Below are 16,562 nucleotides of genomic sequence, written 5' to 3' on the forward strand. Positions count from 1 at the left end.
ATAAGACCACCTGCTGTTCCCAGACTGGGACACTGCAGTGATGGACAGGGAGTAGTCTCATTCCCCTCCCGACCAAACAAAAATTTGTGCCTCTCCAAAAGTGACTCAGATCTGTTCTACAGACCCCCAGCTCATAGTATATAACCATGGTTTTGCCAGATGAGCGTCCTTTGCCAATGTTGCTGGGGTTTATAGGGGTCTTTTAGCGGCCGATACTAGATTTGTCTCGAAGGCATGTTATCGCAATGTGGGCATTGTTAACACTTCACCGGTGGATCATCCATTCTGGTTTGAAATAAAGTTTCAATTTCACACTATTTTCCTTACCGTCTATGGGATAATTGTTTGTATAATAAATGTAAGACAAATTTTGACGTATCATACGATACTGTGGTAGTTGAAAGGCTTTTATTTTGATTGAAATTCGGCTATTTACATACACTTCCGGATCATTCCTGTCGCATAATGTAGCTTCACGCTACTAGGAAAATGGAGTAAAGAGGAAATGTTTATTGACAACCGCTGATTTTCGGGTTTATATGCGCGTGTTTTGTTTTAATCTATAATTAGTATAATTGAACACCGATAATATAATTTAAACTCTGGGAGAATGGCACCCCCCACTGTCTACAACATCAGAGTCTATTTCCAGTTGTTTTTTATAATCTGCTGTATGTTATTGTCTACACAGTCAACGGAAGCAAAGGTAAAGTATCGCCCATATTTAACGTTTTTCTAGGTTATTTGTATCTGCTTTCATAAACAAACAAATGTGTAACATAAATAGTACACTTTGTAACACGTATGTTTATTAACCAGTTTTCCTTCGTGGGCGTTTGACCTGCCAGTTCATACATTGCCACAGGTATATTTATGTTGAAAGTATAATTTTGAAGAGACTGAATTCGAGCTTCCCTGGATTTTTAAGTGCCGTGTTTGCCTTTCTTATGTAAAGCTGTATCTCCATTTAAACACAATGTTTTTCAGTTCGTTTTCCACATTCTATACTGACTAGAATGTTTAATATTCCTTAATTAAGCCTTAATTGCCAGTAACTCATATAGACATAGCAATGCAGTCACAACAAAATGTAACCCTTAAATATTCCTTACAAAGATAATAATTGAAAATTGCTTTTGCTTCGTGTATAGTGTACTTCTATTTAGATGTCATGCTTGTAAAAGTTAGTCATTCAGATGTTTGTGTGTAGAAAGAGGTCTGTAGTAGGCCTAGATCAGTCTTTCATAACTGGAATCTCCTTTTACTTAAACTGTCAAAAGCGCACTTGTAATGTTGGCTGAAACCACCAGCTTTTCACGGTGAATGTATGATTGAAATGGCATAAATGAACACCATCTAGTGTGACCTTGCAATACAGTTTAATAAGGATTGAAAAAGAACTAAGCCATATTACAAATATTACACGTCATTTATTGAAGAGAACCTTTTCTCTCTTTTTCTTTATAGAATTCAGAAGACATCAGATGCAAATGCATTTGCCCACCGTATAAAGAACTTCCTGGGAAGATATACAACCAGAATGTGTCACAAAAAGACTGGTGTGTGTTTTAAAGTTAACCTAGCTTTCCTCTACTTGATGTCTAAAATTCCCCTTGCAGTAGTCATTTTGAAGTTTTGCAAAAGAGTGGTCACCTATAGATAGAAACTTTGTTTACAATCAACATTGACCTTGTTTTTGTAGATGTCGTGTTCCTGTTTTGGTGAAATGTTTGCTACTAGAGTATTTTTTCCTTGTTTTCTTACTTTGTCTAGCAACTGCCTGCATGTGGTGGAGCCGATGCCAGTGCCTGGGAAAGATGTGGAGGCTTATTGTTTGCGATGTGAATGTAAATATGAAGAGAGAAGTTCAGTCACTATAAAAGTAAGAGCGAGATGCTGTCCCATATGCAACCAATGTTTTTTTAATAATCATTCAGATTTTATATCTTCTTTCTATATGAATTCATGGATGTGCTTCATCTTAACAGTTTATTTTCCTCTAAGAAAGGTTTAAATGTTGTTTCTTGTTAGATGCTGAGTCAAGATGTGTTTTCTCTGTTGATACATTGATAGCGCTGAAAGATTGAGCCCCTTGTGCAGAATTTCATTTTTTTAAAATTGGAATAGAAAAAAAGTCTTCAGTGCTTTCAAGTAGTGTATCTGATCTATAATGGGATTCAATCAGTTCTTTTCCAGAGGTGTAGTTACTGTCGCATATCTTTTTCTAATATATAGTGAACTTACTTGGGCTGGCACAATTGAAAAGGGAAATATGCAAAGCAGTGCTGCACAAAGATCTGGGTGCAATAGGTCTTGTGATCTTAAAAACACAAGTGGGTTGTGTTTGTAGCTTTACTCCACCATATGTTCAGGCACAGTAGCAGGTGCTGCACCAATGTGCCATAACCCAGCTCTCTTTAATAAGAGGACAACATGGCTGATTCTGGCATAAAAACAGGAACTGATATCGGCGGAAGAGGAACAAATTCTTATTAGTCCATGTCTGCAGTGTGTTATGCTCTGAATTAGGAGTTTGCATCTAAAGAATAATTAATTTCAGCATTATTTCAGGATGTCAGAAAATAGCAAACACAAGAAAAAAACTGCTCTGGGATAATTCTGGATGTGTTGCCTCCACTGTTCCTCACAGGCAACAATCATTATTTACCTGTCCATCTTGGGTCTGCTGCTTCTCTACATGGTGTACCTGACATTGTTGGAGCCCGTCCTGAAGAGACGTCTGTTTGGGCACTCCCAGCTGATACAGAGTGACGATGAGGTGGGGGTATGTTATCCGTTTTCTTTGTTTTTTTTTTTTATTGAGAATCCCCAATTATTATTGTCATAGCCACTCAATATGGAATAGCCAGTAGTATGTTTTCTGTGTATGAGCTTCCAGTTGCAAGCTCTGTGACTGTTCCCCTCTTAACATGTCGCAGGCAATACAACCCAGATTTCGATAGAGGCTCAGTGCCGATTTGAGAAGAGGGATGTTCCTCACCAGGGAAATCCCACTTACAGTTGGCTAGTGACGTGATCTAGGCGAAACCCATGATCATAGAGCTCTTCTTGTGAGTGCTCTTCATTACTCCTTACACTCCAGGTCTTTGATGGGTCACTTTCAAACTGGTTCTCTAAGTCTTTGTGTATTACCTTTTTGCTGGCTAGGGTTACTGATAATGTTAATAATAAGTTTACATGTGAATCACTACCCAAAGATTTTCCTCCACATTCTCCTTCATATAATGATGACTTGAACATCCGAAGTAGATGTTTTACCCTATTAATCACTTTGCAGTTGCAAAAAAATAAAAGACTTTGACGTTTACAGCATGTAGCCTCTTCGTTTGATTTGCCACCTTGTTTTGTTTTCCCCAAGGACCACCAGCCCTTTGCTAATGCTCACGATGTGCTGTCTCGCTCTCGCTCTCGGACCAACGTGCTGAACAAAGTGGAGTACGCTCAGCAGCGGTGGAAGAGGCAGGTCCAGGAGCAGCGCAAATCTGTCTTTGATCGGCATGTGGTTCTGAGCTAAAACCTGCTGCTCCCTTTTAACATCATGTCCTCCATGAAATTGTGACTGGAGAAGTGCGATCACTGTGACTGGGTCTTCCAAACCACTCCAGCTGCTCATAAGCCTCTCCTCCCTGCCCACCTGTCTAGGGGTTAGCTCTGATGACTGCATCTTCCATCTTGTGTATATTCCTGTAATTCCTATGATTCCTGTAATGTTAAAATGAATAATCTTGATTTTGAGGTCCCGTGACAAAAGTACAAGCACAAAATAGAGCAGCCACAAACACAATATTTGAAACTTTTGCCATCACAAAAGGCCAAAAGGCCTTGGACAAAAAAGAAATTGGACTGTTCTAGTGGGGCTTAGTGTTTGATAAAAATGTAGAATTGCACATTACTTTTTATTGTTTGCCCAGCACAGACTCGTTGACTCACCAACTCATTCAGCCATTCATATTTTGACACATGTGCTGGACGTTCAGTGCCGACTGGAGTAGAGGCATGTCTCACTGATGTTATCACATCACTCAGCCTGCAGAGGCCTGGGAAATTGCAGAGGTTGTGGTTTTGCCAGACTCCCGAGAGAGCCTTGGCCAGCTAATCCCAACTCTACCCCTGGCAGCACAGTTGTGCTCCACTGCTTGAGGAATCCTGGTTATTGTTGGCTAGTAACATTATCCAGGGTTCAGCTCTATGGGTGTTCTTTTTAATATAGCAAGGACCCACATATAAAAGTGATTGTAAGGATGTATAATGTAGTTGATCATGATGCGTGTTTGGTATTTTTCTTTGGGTTCATGTGGGAGCCAAATGGTCCTTAAAAAAATGAATGAATAACCTTAGTTACATGTATTACACCTGTCTTATGCAGAAATTAATGCATGAACTCTTGCAATTTTAAAAAGATAATGTATAAAACTAATACTGCATTCCTAATACTGATCAAAATATGCAGCATTAAGAATAATTACCAACTATAAATTGTGAAATTTCCATGATGACTGATCTTGCTTTTTCATAGATATTAAAATCCAGTTTGAAAGACTTTTTTTAAAAAAAACTGAAGAGCAAGCAATTATTTCTGCTTACTCATGCTAATGATGCAGTATCTAAACAATTACACAGGTATAATAAATGTTAGTTCCATAGTTATACTTGAGTGTTAATTCTGCTATTATTTTTTCATAGTGATGAATTTCCTTTGCTAAAAACTGATATGAAGGCAGTTTTGGAACAATAGTTGCTGTCTTATCCAGTTGATTAAACCCCTTTTCTCCTTTGTTTGGACCTGCCTTTTAGTGTCCAGAGTGTTGTATATGATATGACAATCTTTCTTCCTGTTATTTGTCAGAAGGAAGTTTTTTGATTTCAAGTTTTAAAAAACTATTCAAATCAATAATTCTTCAATATAAATCATATTTAAAAATCAATTTTTGTAACATTAATTGAGCTTCTAATGAACAATGTACATAGTAAATATATTCACCATTAAGATGTAAGTATTGCCAATTCTTGTTAAAACATGCTTGATGAAAATCGGTTCTCTTCAAAATAATTTAAAAAAATGTAATTTACCTTGGCACCTAAATGTATAGTGCTTAATGGCAGTCAGAATATAATTGTCTTAATGCTAAAACATACAATGTTTCTAATCTCTTGTACAATTTGTGTTATAACTTCTGCATTAAAGTTAAATTCCTTATCATGTACAATCCATCTTGAGTGTTTAACTCATTCAGTTGTTTTTGTAGATATCAATGAATGTAATTATGCATAAGGCAATGCAACAAATTCTGCCACAACACAATTCTGTTCTCATTTTTTAACCATATAATAATTTTGCAGTAAATGATGCAGCTTCTAGATTTGTTTTCGTGTACTTACCCAAACTTGTGATTTAATTAATTGGATTTCATATAGCACCTTTCATCCCAAAGTGCTTCATGTATAGGACTAACATCATCCACCACTGAAGTATTGCACTCACCATCAACCAGCAACTCTGTCACAGAGCACCCGAGGCAGAGAAATGACAAGCTCTGGGTAATCTTTTAGGGAAGCCGAATCGGACATATACACAGAACATTTTGTAATCGGAACACTTTGCTGTTATTAACGGTCTCAGATCTGAATTTAGACAGGGCGCCAGGGTTAACACTTCTACACATTATGAACAGGTTTGTGGCCAAACACTCAGCAGGATCCGAATCGGACGGTAATTTGGCAGCAGAGTCCCAAAGCGCCATTCTGGGCCGTTTTGAAATTATTGTCCAGTGAGGAGAGCGCCACCTACTGATCTGACACCAGTAGCAAGAACCAGTTTTTATCAAAGGTTCCGGTGTCCTAATAAAATCACAACCAGCCTTGCTAAACTTCCAGGATCGGACAAGATCTAAGTAAAGACGATATCAATATGCTATCATGTATATTATGAAGATTTAAAAACAAAAACACGGCAAATTACACAATACTAGAAATATTTTAGATAAGCATTTTCTTTAATTATTGGAACGTATTTAAATTATACTATTACTATTTGTGATAATAATGTATTCTTTTTAAATGAGATATGTGTTAAATGGGCCACCGTAGGTTATTAGCTAGCAATGGCCCGTAGCAACGTTTGTTCGACCCATGGAGACCTGTGTCAACAAAGAGTCCTGTGTTTCCAGTGCGCTTCGATGCACTTTCCGCACCACAGGAGCCAAACAGGGTCCGGATTCAACAGGTTTGTCATAATGCGATCATGCGATATGAAATATTGTGTATTTTAATGGATTATCAAAGGGGAAATATGTTATCTTGCCCTGAAAAATTCACGCTGAGACACCTTTCTTTTGTTGTTGACAGCGTTAAAAGCGGTGCAGGTGGACATTAAGTTTCTATGGTTTCCTCTGCCGCTCGTAGTGTAGTAAGGTCGCAATGAACACGACGCCAGTGAATATTGTTAGACTAAAAGCGACTTAGGTTGATAAAGATGCTGTCTTCTTCAGGCTGATTGACTCTTGAACACTTACCCGTTCTTGTAAAACTTACTCTGCATTTTGGGTCCACTACTTCCGTGAGAAAATAAATGTGTAGATTTTAAATGTTCCCTTCGATTCTGCTGTTTTTAGGGGCTGCTCAGTGCGAAGACGGAAATGCCTGTGATCAACCCGTTAGCTCACTCCCTGGGCTCTCTTCCCCTGTTCGGGGAGATTAGAGACCGAAATATCACGTTTGTCATTGACACCTCTGACAGCATGTACACCTGTCTTGAGATGGTGAAACATCATCTCATTGAGGCACTGCTGGCTAAATCTCGGGCCGGAGACTCTCTGTTCAACGTCGTGGAGTTCTCATATAAGGTATTCCAAATGATTCTTTTAACCTTTATTTTTTTTACACATAACCTGAGTTTTTATTCCACCACAATTCTTGAAAAGAACCGCATGAAGAAACGATACAATGTCTTTATAATGACTAAACTTAAGTCAGTTCATGTAACGTTGATGCTCACGTACTGACTCTTTCGTTTGCGTCTTCGTCTGCACACCAGGTATGTTGTGCATTTTGGTAAGACTGATTATATGTGTAAGCTTGTGTCAGTTTCTGTCAGGGCGGTGACACAAATTGTATGTTCACGTGTACTCTTGTTCACAAACAGGTTACAAAATGGTGTGACCGAATGGTGACCTGCTCTCCCAACACTGTCTATGGGGCCCTGGACTGGATCCGTTCTCTGTGCTGTAAACCCGGTAGAGATCTACTTGGTGCTCTGATAGCTGCCTTTGATGACCTAGCTTGCCAAGCTGTCTATCTGGTAACAAATGGCTTCCCCCACACAAAAGCGCAAGAGGTTTTGCAAGTGGTGTCGCGCGTATCGCGGGAGCGCCCTGTTCATGTTTTCTATGTGGCTGACAAGTGGACGGACAGCGAAGAGCTGAGGTTTCTCCAGAAGCTTGCTCAGTGCACTAGAGGGAGCTGTCACCTCATCGTTCTCGGTGCTGCCGACGTGAAACAGGTAATCACGCAGAATGTGCTAAGCAAAGCATTTCACTTTCTTTTCCACCTCGGAGAAAGTCCTAGCCTGTAAGGCACAGCTGCATTGTTACTTTAAAAAATGGTAAGTGTATCTGTAATAAATATGCAAAAGAACTAAAATTACGCTTCTTTAGTTTTTCATGCTTAACTCTAGCTTAGTCGAAAATATTATTGCCACTCTTGTGACAGCAATGATGGGCATGTGCTGTTAATATAAGCTTAATGTAATGATCAGTTATCATGTTTTCTATATACAGTACAGCTGGAATAGGGAAGGGTTTCTGAATATAACTTGTGCATCCATTTTCTAACTGCTTCATCCAATTCAGGGTCAGGGGGGAGCTGGACCTTATCCTGGCAAGCATCAAGCACAAGGCAGGATACGCCTGGATGGGACACCAGACAATTGCAGAACAGACACACACAGTCACACCAGGGGCACTTTTCCCATGTCTATGGACTATGGGAGGACTCAAGAGCGCTTAGGCAAAACCCATGTAGACATTAACTAACACTACCACTAGATGAAATATTATCAATGTCACTCAAAATCATTTTTTGTTCTAAGCATAACGAATAAGAGCCGTTTATGCAGTGAGTAGATAGTCTATCTGTATATCTTAAATCAAACTAATGGAGTAATAGAACTGATACCTGCTGTGATTTGCTTGTATTCACTTTTGCTTAATTTGTCTCATTTGTAACTGTAACCTCATCCATAGGTGGTTCCAGTTTACAAAACAGAATGCTGGACTACTGGGCCGTTCTACTGGGATGTGAAATACTGCAGTGCAGGGACGAATCTGGACAGACCTGTAACAGCTGTGACGGATTTATCCTTGTGCGCCTCCCCCCTGGGACACACTCACTGCTGTCACCCAGCTGTCACAGTACCTGCGAGGTACATATTTGTTCACGCCTATCTGATTATTTACTGTCATTATTCACTGTATACGTTTGTATTTCAGGGTACTTTTTATTTTCAACTCATCCCGCCCAATTCGTTTTTTTATTTGCCTTTTCTCTCCCGTTTGGAATGGCCAGCTAAGACTTTAAGACAGTGCAGGCCGTGCCCCAAAAGGACCTACCCTGAAGTTAACATGGAGCTCCGTTACGAAGGTCCTCCGATTTGGGAACTTCAGCCACAAAGCCACTTTATAGTTCACAATACGTGTATTGTTTTCATCAATGTTAAGAACCGTCAGCCCAAATCAATCAAAAATGTTATGGTCACAGGTTGTGTACAAAATGAAAGTGCGTACGTTAAAGTCATGTCCCTGAATATTTTTCATTGCAGGCACAATTTGGTCAGTTTGGTTCCCACGTGTCCCCTTAGCACCTGTGAGATCGCTGAAATGCTGGAGTCACCCCTGGGCTCCTCTCTGTTAACAGTAGGCACTCGTGTCTTAGCAAGAAGAGAGCCGGATGGGTATTACTATCTTGGGAGCATTAAACAAGAAGTTGAGGTAGATTGGGACCAGATTCTGATTAATCTTTTAGTGCTGAGGACTCATTTTTCTCAGTGATTCTGTTAATTGTATTGTGCATGTTTTATTTATTAAAACATTCTTAAAACTGAATGCTTAAACTTAAACAGTGCCATGTTTGAACTGTCTCTAGAGAAGAAGGGGGATATTCCTGGTTAATTTTGATAAACCAGCTCTCATCGGTGGAAAGTATCAGACGTCAGTGCAAAAGACCAGCATAATGGATGTTTTACACTACACAGAGGCTCTCCGACACAGTGTTGTGCCAGGGGATAAGGTTCTGGCACCATGGGAGACAGATCTGGTGAGATACGGGCCTGGAAGTGTACTCTCTGGAGTTGAGATAAGGGACCCACTAAGTGGTATGTAATCTCATTTTCTTTTCTCAAGTCAATCAAAATTCTGATTTAATGAAATTCTGTGGCTATGAAATTCATTTGGAAATCTTCTGCAAAATTGTTTAGTTCTGTTCTGGGTTGTGTCCTGCTCCTGATGGGCAATGAAATGAAAGTGTTCATTGTGCTCATCAATTTGCATTTTATATCTGTGCCAACAAAATAGTCTATCACATCCCAAAGCTGATTAAGATATGAAATTAGTCAATGTGCTCTTGCGTCTAAGCTTTTCAGTTTTAATTTTTATTTCCTTTTTATTCCAGCCAAAGATGGAGAGGAGATCAGAGTATCCTTCTGGAATGGAAAAGAAGCTAAAGTGCCAAGAGGAGTAGCTGTGTGGATCTCACCACCTTTATATGAGCAAATCGTAAAGGAGATTCACCAGCCCCTCACTGCAAGAGGAGCCCTTGTACAAAATGAATCGATTTGGCCAGAAATATGTGCTTGCAGATCTGTACCGCTCCCCTTGTGTCATCGCTCTTTGTGTAAGTGCCACAGTATGTCCTCTCCATATTGCTCTTATTACAGTCCCTGGAGAAGCACCTGCTGTGTTCCAGCCCACCATTTAGGCAGCTGTCTTCACAAATTGCACACGTGGTGGCCTTTAACGACGGGGAACCCACACTACACGAGAGACCCCCGGAATGAAGATCTGGATAAAAAGATTAACCTGCAGCTTCAAGAGCTCCGGGAGTCCAACAGGCCCCTTTCTGTCTCTTCCTCTTCGCTGTCAGAAGAGAAAAACTCTGATTCGGAGGGAGAAGCAGAGCCCACCAGTAAAACAGCAGTACGTGTTAGTATTGACCGGGCAGTCAACACAGACTCCAGTCTCTTTAACAGGCCAAGATCAACGTCTCCAGACAGACCAGCCTGGAAGTACTGGAGGAGAAGCCACCCTGAGCCACTGCATAAGACACCAGGTATTAGTGTACAGCAACATGAATGTGAATGAGGTTATGTGAGCTAAAAGCTTTATTCTTTTGCTTTTGCAGTGTAAAGGTACAATTATTTTACTTAATAGTGTTCATATCCTTAATGTAGGAACAACGTTTTTAGCAGATAAGAAAAGTTCAGATGGGAATTTAAAAAGCTCATACTCCATTTTACCCAATATTCCAAAACTGCTGTCTGGAAATTACATTTCCAAGAGTCAGCAACAGTCATTGCTTTCTTTTTACTTATGTGTACAGTGTGTAATTACTATTTTTTAGCTTTTTGCTTCTTAATTTGTACTTTTAGAGTACATTTATAACCTCAAAAACTCATAAAAGATTAGAACCCTGCCCCATCCTGTTAAAATTATTTTACTTAATTATGAGCAAGAGATTTTCCCACTGAATTCCCTCGTAAATTATTTTACTCATGTAGTCAGATATACAACAGGTTCGATCTCCCTTATACCAGTACTAAAACTGAGAATGAAGTAACAGTCACTGTGAATATATATCTAATGCTTGTTTTTTGATGGTACTCAGGGAACCAAGTCAGGAGTGTAGGGAAATGCACTTTTAGTTCAGCAGACGTGAACTCTCCAGAGTTTTGCTTTGCTGGTCCAACCAATCGCAGCGCAATGTTTGAAACAATTCCATATTCTTCAAGAAGAAGTATTGGCATGAAGGATGTGTTAGCCCAGCATGATATCCAACCTCCACTCAGGGTAATTTTATAAGTCGTGGCTTTTTAAAAAAATATACCTGTAAGCTTCATAGTAGTTTGTTAACAATTTTGGTGCATTCTGTTACCTGCAGTAAATTTGTCTACTTAAAATGAGTAGTATTTGCAAAAATATTGTCCTTAAGTGTCAATGGATATATTTGAGTTATGTATATCTGGCTTTTTATTTTTAGAAATACAGAACTGGATAGAATTTACCAATTTGCCCTTTTTTTACAGGAAAGTACTTGTGAAAAGCATTTGAAAACAAAGGTGATGAGAAGTTACCTGACAAGGCAAGCAGAGAAACGGAGAGCAAAGTGACTCACCAGGAAGTCTTATAGCAGTTTAGTTTGGGCCTGTTCCAGTCCATTAGATTTGCACGGACATCCTGAAGTTAATCCATTTGAAATGATTACAGAAATACAAAGCAAAAAAAAAAAGTTGCTCAGAGATCTACTAGCATATGTTGAAGAAGCATCTTTGCAACCTGCATTGTAATTGACTGAAGTGGACAACATTTCTTGCAAGAAGAACTTTAAATTACAGGAGGACTTAAATCTCTCAAAAGAACTGAACAACTTGGTTCAGATTTTATGTGATTTTAAGTCATGATTTATTGGGACTGTAATAGTGCCTGTATGTTTTTTTCTGCCTCATATTCTGTTTATTCTCTAGTGAATTTAAGTATTTTAAAGAATTTTTGGGGACAATTTCTTCAGGAGGCCTGTTTAAGCATTTAAATGATGCACAATGTTGTATTTATCTCTGACATAAAACCTACATATATGTATATCAATTTCCCAAAAAGTAAAATAAAGGAATAATAATATGTTCATTTTTGTACCACTGTGGTGGCCTTGAAAAGATTAAATGAGCACTTTTGAATAAATAAAACAAACCCTTTGAGACGAAAACTTGGCAACCTTTAGACCTCCAACAACGTAGGATCCCAAATGGCAAGAAGTACTGAAAACAAGCAAGACTGCTTTGTACCCGACAACTCTGATGAACTATCACAGAAAGGTATGTATAAACAGAGCAACTTCACTTTGAATTTATCTGGATTAAGTTTTTACTAAAAGTGACTTAAATTTGTATCCTTTGTTTTTTTTACAGCTGGCCATTGTACTGATGCACTCTGGATGACGTATGCAACAGAGGTGCCACTCCTGGGCTTGGAACCCACACCCTTCCAGGTACAAGTTCCCAGTACAAACTACAGTGTACGAGGTGGACTGCTGACAGATCTTGATAAAAATAACACTTTAATGACACAAATATGTATAGGATGCATACAACTTAATAAGACAAAATTAAACTATATTCACACCTCTGAAATAAAAATAATTGCACGATTAGAAAAGGACAGTATACTGAGAACTGGCAGCAGTTCAATGGTTCAGCTCAAGTTCATAAAGAAGCCCTGATCCACAAATACAGTTCGCCCTCCCTCTTCACAAATGAACAGGACAGCATTGCACGCTTTAAAACACAGGAGTATGTTATTGCACTTGCCCCTGCTCCAGCACCGGTTGGGACAGGTCAGAGAGTAAATGTGAGATTCACGCTTTCTCCTGCACCGATCTGCACCAGCCGGGTCTGTTTCTCAGTGTCTTGAGCTCCCGCTGTGATGGCATATGTTCCTGGAGCCACTTCAATGTGAAAATCCTCAGAGGACCTTTGTTCCTAAAAGCCACAATCAGTAGCACTGTAAATAATACATACGAGTGGAATGAAAGTAAATGGAAACAACAAGAAAAAAAACTGAATATACAATATAAAGCTGTCAAGGGCACAGTGTTGTTGTTCTGGTTGCTGTAGAAAGTGAACTACTAACTTGATTTCAGGAGAACCAGTCAAATGCATGAACGCTTTTCACCATAAACTGTGAATATCATCAAGGTTTCTGTAACAGCAGTGACATCCTGCTCTTCAAACACACTGGAAATGCATGTACTGTATTAGAGTTTTCACTTACCTGCCTACTGGAATCTCGTGCCTTTGAGGCAGAGTTACGCTGAGCGTGGTACCTGTGTACATGGTTTACTTCAGTCTGACTGGACTCAGCTGCCGACACAGATCTGTAAAAATACTGTAAAATAATTCATACCACAGTTTTATGCATGTTTACATACCATGTAAGACAACTCAGGCCAAACTCACTGTGTAACTTAAGACACTTGCTCTCTGCTTCACAAGAAGAAAAACAATTAAGTGTATTTTAATAACATATAAGTATCTATCAGATCATCTCCAATATTTTATTTTAATGTTTCTTAAGACGATAGGTCTTTAAAGACTTAAACTTTCCTTTTTTTGTGAAAATTAGCAAGAAGAGAGTATACATAATGCATGTTTACCTTACATTGGTGGGTAGTGTGAGCCATAAACTCCATTATGGTTTCAAAGGCATCATCCAGTTTTGTGTGTCTCTGTTCTTCCTATTGATAAGGAACAGACATATGTATGTTTCACAGTAATTCTCTTGCCCCTGAATTCAGGGGAGGGCTTCACCTGAATGACAGCAATGGTAAGACTGAACTCTTATTTGCTGCCGAAAGCTGTCTAACGTGATGGGTACCTAAACTGAGCCTACCTCACCAGCCTCCTCCTTTCCTGATGGGCTGTCCTCCTTCAGCCTCAGCTGTCGGGAAGGGCGTAGCCTGGGCCACTCAATGCGTCTTCTCTGAGCGCGGGCCAACACTTCACGGCCAAGCCTGGTGGAACGGTCCAGGGATGATTCCAGCCAAGTAGGTCTCCTCTCCATTGCGCAAATACCGAAGACAAAAACTGAGCCCCGCACTGAGGAGTGTGCGTGCGCGCACTTATTGAAGTGCTGAGGAAGTAAAAAAGGTTTAGCTGTAGAGCTATCTCTACAGGGATAGATTTGATAAAGCTGTAAAATAATGTAATTAGGCACAGAACAAGTTTACAGCACAGTACAATAATAAATGCTGACCATGACTTTAGAAGCATAAATTACCTTACACTCAATTTAAACACAAGCTGTCTTTAGCCCTCTAAGCTGGTTCATACAGAAATGTAGAGAACCAGACTTAGAACAAACAGCTTAATTAGCGAATACATATGCAGGACAACTGGAGAAGACGTTTTACAGTGGATGGATTTTTAGAAACATCCCATCAGTGACATCACTGAAGTCAACTCCTAGGTAACTGCCGTGTGGATAGTTTCACAAGAATCAGACAAAGGTTTATGCATCGCTTGTTCTAGATAAAACTGCAAAAAAAAACAAAACAACAACCCATAACGTACTTCTTTGCGGCTCTGTTTACCCAAATCATATATTCACAACGTGAAATTAGAAAATAATATTACGTAACCAAAATCCGCAATATGGAAACAGAACCTGTGTAATTGTTGACAGATGATGTACTCGTAACATTTTTACAAGACGAACTACAACATTTAAAAAATGACTTGTATGTACTTGATATCTCTAATCAATCCACGGCGATACAGTTAAAGCAGAGTCCCCGCACTGCATTAAAACAAAACGAAACTAAAACGCCCTGGGCATACCGTTTCGCGCTTCTTATCAGTTGCTCAAAAGTAATTTGACCGTATGAAATGCATAATATAAACCTACAAACATATACGTGAGCAGTATTTACGTAGTATCGGTGTCAAGAAATACCTCTCAAATACTGTAAATCAAGTTAAAAATATCTCAAGACCGATTCTGGTCATAATGAAACCACTACCGTCTGAAAGTTAGCTACTTTGTAACACATCCTTTAAACACTTAAAACTATCACTTTTCGAGTGATGAAACCCCACCTAATAATCTAAAGAGGAAACGCGTTGTACGCCGGGAAATGTAGTTTACACCACTCTTGCTACATACAATAAGTGCTTATCGGTGTGAGCGTTTTTGGTTTGCTTGTTTTTCCTTTAAATAGGAATGTGGCTTTTTTGTAAATACCATCTCATAAAGATCGTGTAATATGAAATGGTAACACAAATATAAACGTATAACTTCCCTTAACCTGCTTTCTGCGTAGCAACTTTGCCCCTTTTCGGCAATTAAGGTGGAGTACAGCAGCCCTCGATGATCAATTAAAACGGTCTTGATTCATTTCAGTTTACACAAGTGATGGGGGCCTGGAAGCTTAGTGCTAGTGCATCTTTGTCCATAGGTTTTGAAGTCGATTCGATACTGGGGCTCCTATATTATGGGACCTGTATGAATCCTCTTTTATCCGAGGGCTCAATTTACCTGCTAAACTGATCATAAAACCATGCTCACCGGATTAATTGGTGTCCCAGAATTCTCCCTCATGGATGTGCCCTACAATGGATTGGCGTCCCGGCGAGGGTGTGTCCTTCAGTGGATAGGGAATTGGACACATCACCCGCTCATCGCGACAATGCATTGAGTTGAACACGAGTGGGTGACCACAAAGTGCTACTTTTTATTATTTCACGTTTAAAAAAATTCCCAGGCTCTCCGTTGTGGATATTACATGTAATAATGATTTACAATTGCATTTTAATAGCACATTTCATCCCAAATAAATCACAAAGCACTACATCGACATTTAGGATGGTACCTACTGTATTTCATCCAACCCTCGAAGCAGACCTTACCTGGGTCACGCGAGACACCAGCAACTCTCCCAGTGCAGAACACGCAATTAATCGCTTCATTAATCGAATTAAGGGGGGAATTCAGGACGATATGCGTGAAATTAATCCCGAACACCGGCTTTAACACCCCCACTCTGCCGACTAGTGCCGTGGGATCTTTAAATCGGTTTAACGCAGTGGTCGCCAACCCTGCTCCTGGTGACCCACCCCCTTGTCGGTTCTCATTCCATCCCGCCTTCATTAGATAAGGGAAGCCTTTCTTGATCTTAGAAGATGCTTCATTGGAATATGCGCATTTTCTTTCTTGTCACAGGTGTGAAATTTGATTCCACTCACAAGTGTTTCGGAACTGGAAACAAACCGTTCAAATACCTCTTTATTAATGAAGTCGGTGGAGGGTTTGGTTGTATAATTGAGGGCTTGGGTGGAACACAAACCGACAGGTGCCAGGACTGGGAAGTACTGTTTTAACGTATCCGAAAGGTGTAGGCACCTCCCACGCCACACTGGTGCATCAGTCACGCCATAATTATAAATCGCTTAATCGCGATGGAGTTTATACGTCTAGCAGAACTACACCCGGAATGAACGGCTGTCCATTGCAGGTGCGTCAGATACACACGCACAATTTACAGACACCAGTTAAAATAGTCAGCGTGCCCTCCGCTAGTTAGTCTTTTCGTTTTGAAAATTCATCTTCGGAGTGAAGAGCACAGTCTGTCGGTCCACAAACACCACTTACAGCAGCACCCACCCCTTCTTTAAAGGTCTTACGTCCCCGTACTGATCAGACCCAAACGTTTGAAACATCTAGTGAATCAAGGCTTCTGTCATTGTACCTATCCATATATAGGGAAAAAAGCTTTTTGTACAC

The 16,562-nt window shown here is 39.8% G+C and overlaps 3 protein-coding genes across 11 annotated transcripts; 2 read left to right on the plus strand and 1 right to left on the minus strand.

Moving 5' to 3' along the window:
* Positions 1–452: 452 nt before the first annotated feature.
* tmem9b (TMEM9 domain family, member B) lies at positions 453–5,228 on the plus strand. 3 transcript variants are annotated; one of them, XM_015338023.2, is made up of 5 exons: positions 453–706; positions 1,468–1,559; positions 1,774–1,882; positions 2,651–2,779; positions 3,380–5,228. In XM_015338023.2, the coding sequence occupies exons 1-5, from the start codon at positions 611–613 to the stop codon at positions 3,533–3,535; spliced, it is 582 nt and encodes a 193-aa protein (XP_015193509.1). In that variant the 5' UTR covers positions 453–610; the 3' UTR covers positions 3,536–5,228. The 3 variants fall into 3 exon arrangements, with proteins under 3 accessions (XP_015193509.1, XP_006642667.1, XP_015193510.1); XM_006642604.3 differs by having other exon boundaries at positions 455–706; positions 2,651–2,785; XM_015338024.2 differs by lacking the exon at positions 1,468–1,559 and having other exon boundaries at positions 619–706; positions 2,651–2,785.
* Positions 5,229–6,139: 911 nt separating this feature from the next.
* Positions 6,140–11,912, plus strand: lg27h11orf16 (linkage group 27 C11orf16 homolog). Its single transcript, XM_015338490.2, has 9 exons — positions 6,140–6,244; positions 6,633–6,863; positions 7,163–7,519; positions 8,262–8,440; positions 8,837–9,005; positions 9,160–9,388; positions 9,685–10,341; positions 10,897–11,078; positions 11,315–11,912. The coding sequence occupies exons 2-9, from the start codon at positions 6,657–6,659 to the stop codon at positions 11,396–11,398; spliced, it is 2,064 nt and encodes a 687-aa protein (XP_015193976.2). The 5' UTR covers positions 6,140–6,244; positions 6,633–6,656; the 3' UTR covers positions 11,399–11,912.
* Positions 11,913–12,323: 411 nt separating this feature from the next.
* akip1 (A kinase (PRKA) interacting protein 1) lies at positions 12,324–15,784 on the minus strand. 7 transcript variants are annotated; one of them, XM_015338492.2, is made up of 5 exons: positions 15,689–15,784; positions 13,674–13,913; positions 13,438–13,518; positions 13,056–13,169; positions 12,324–12,763 (listed from the first exon to the last, which is right to left on the minus strand). In XM_015338492.2, the coding sequence occupies exons 1-5, from the start codon at positions 15,746–15,748 to the stop codon at positions 12,620–12,622; spliced, it is 639 nt and encodes a 212-aa protein (XP_015193978.2). In that variant the 5' UTR covers positions 15,749–15,784; the 3' UTR covers positions 12,324–12,619. The 7 variants fall into 7 exon arrangements, with proteins under 7 accessions (XP_015193978.2, XP_015193986.2, XP_015193981.2 ...); XM_015338500.2 differs by lacking the exon at positions 15,689–15,784 and adding an exon at positions 14,879–14,904; XM_015338495.2 differs by lacking the exon at positions 15,689–15,784 and adding an exon at positions 14,736–14,872.
* Positions 15,785–16,562: the final 778 nt, after the last annotated feature.

The sequence above is a fragment of the Lepisosteus oculatus genome, chromosome 21 (assembly GCF_040954835.1).
Source record: "Lepisosteus oculatus isolate fLepOcu1 chromosome 21, fLepOcu1.hap2, whole genome shotgun sequence".
Lineage (NCBI taxonomy): Eukaryota > Metazoa > Chordata > Actinopteri > Semionotiformes > Lepisosteidae > Lepisosteus > Lepisosteus oculatus.

Excerpts from the sequence above, each read along its gene's own strand:
- tmem9b (XM_006642604.3), top strand. The coding sequence starts at position 611 with ATGGCACCCCCCACTGTCTACAACATCAGAGTCTATTTCCAGTTGTTT. Across the intron at positions 707-1,467 it reads CACAGTCAACGGAAGCAAAG|AATTCAGAAGACATCAGATG; the intron begins GTAAAGTATCGC and ends TTTTCTTTATAG. Across the intron at positions 1,560-1,773 it reads AATGTGTCACAAAAAGACTG|CAACTGCCTGCATGTGGTGG; the intron begins GTGTGTGTTTTA and ends TACTTTGTCTAG.
- akip1 (XM_015338492.2), bottom strand. The coding sequence starts at position 15,748 with ATGAAGCGATTAATTGCGTGTTCTGCACTGGGAGAGTTGCTGGTGTCT. Across the intron at positions 13,519-13,673 it reads GAAAGGAGGAGGCTGGTGAG|GAAGAACAGAGACACACAAA; the intron begins GTAGGCTCAGTT and ends CCTTATCAATAG. Across the intron at positions 12,764-13,055 it reads CACGAGATTCCAGTAGGCAG|GAACAAAGGTCCTCTGAGGA; the intron begins GTAAGTGAAAAC and ends TGTGGCTTTTAG.
- lg27h11orf16 (XM_015338490.2), top strand. The coding sequence starts at position 6,657 with ATGCCTGTGATCAACCCGTTAGCTCACTCCCTGGGCTCTCTTCCCCTG. Across the intron at positions 7,520-8,261 it reads GTGCTGCCGACGTGAAACAG|GTGGTTCCAGTTTACAAAAC; the intron begins GTAATCACGCAG and ends CCTCATCCATAG. Across the intron at positions 10,342-10,896 it reads GCCACTGCATAAGACACCAG|GGAACCAAGTCAGGAGTGTA; the intron begins GTATTAGTGTAC and ends GATGGTACTCAG.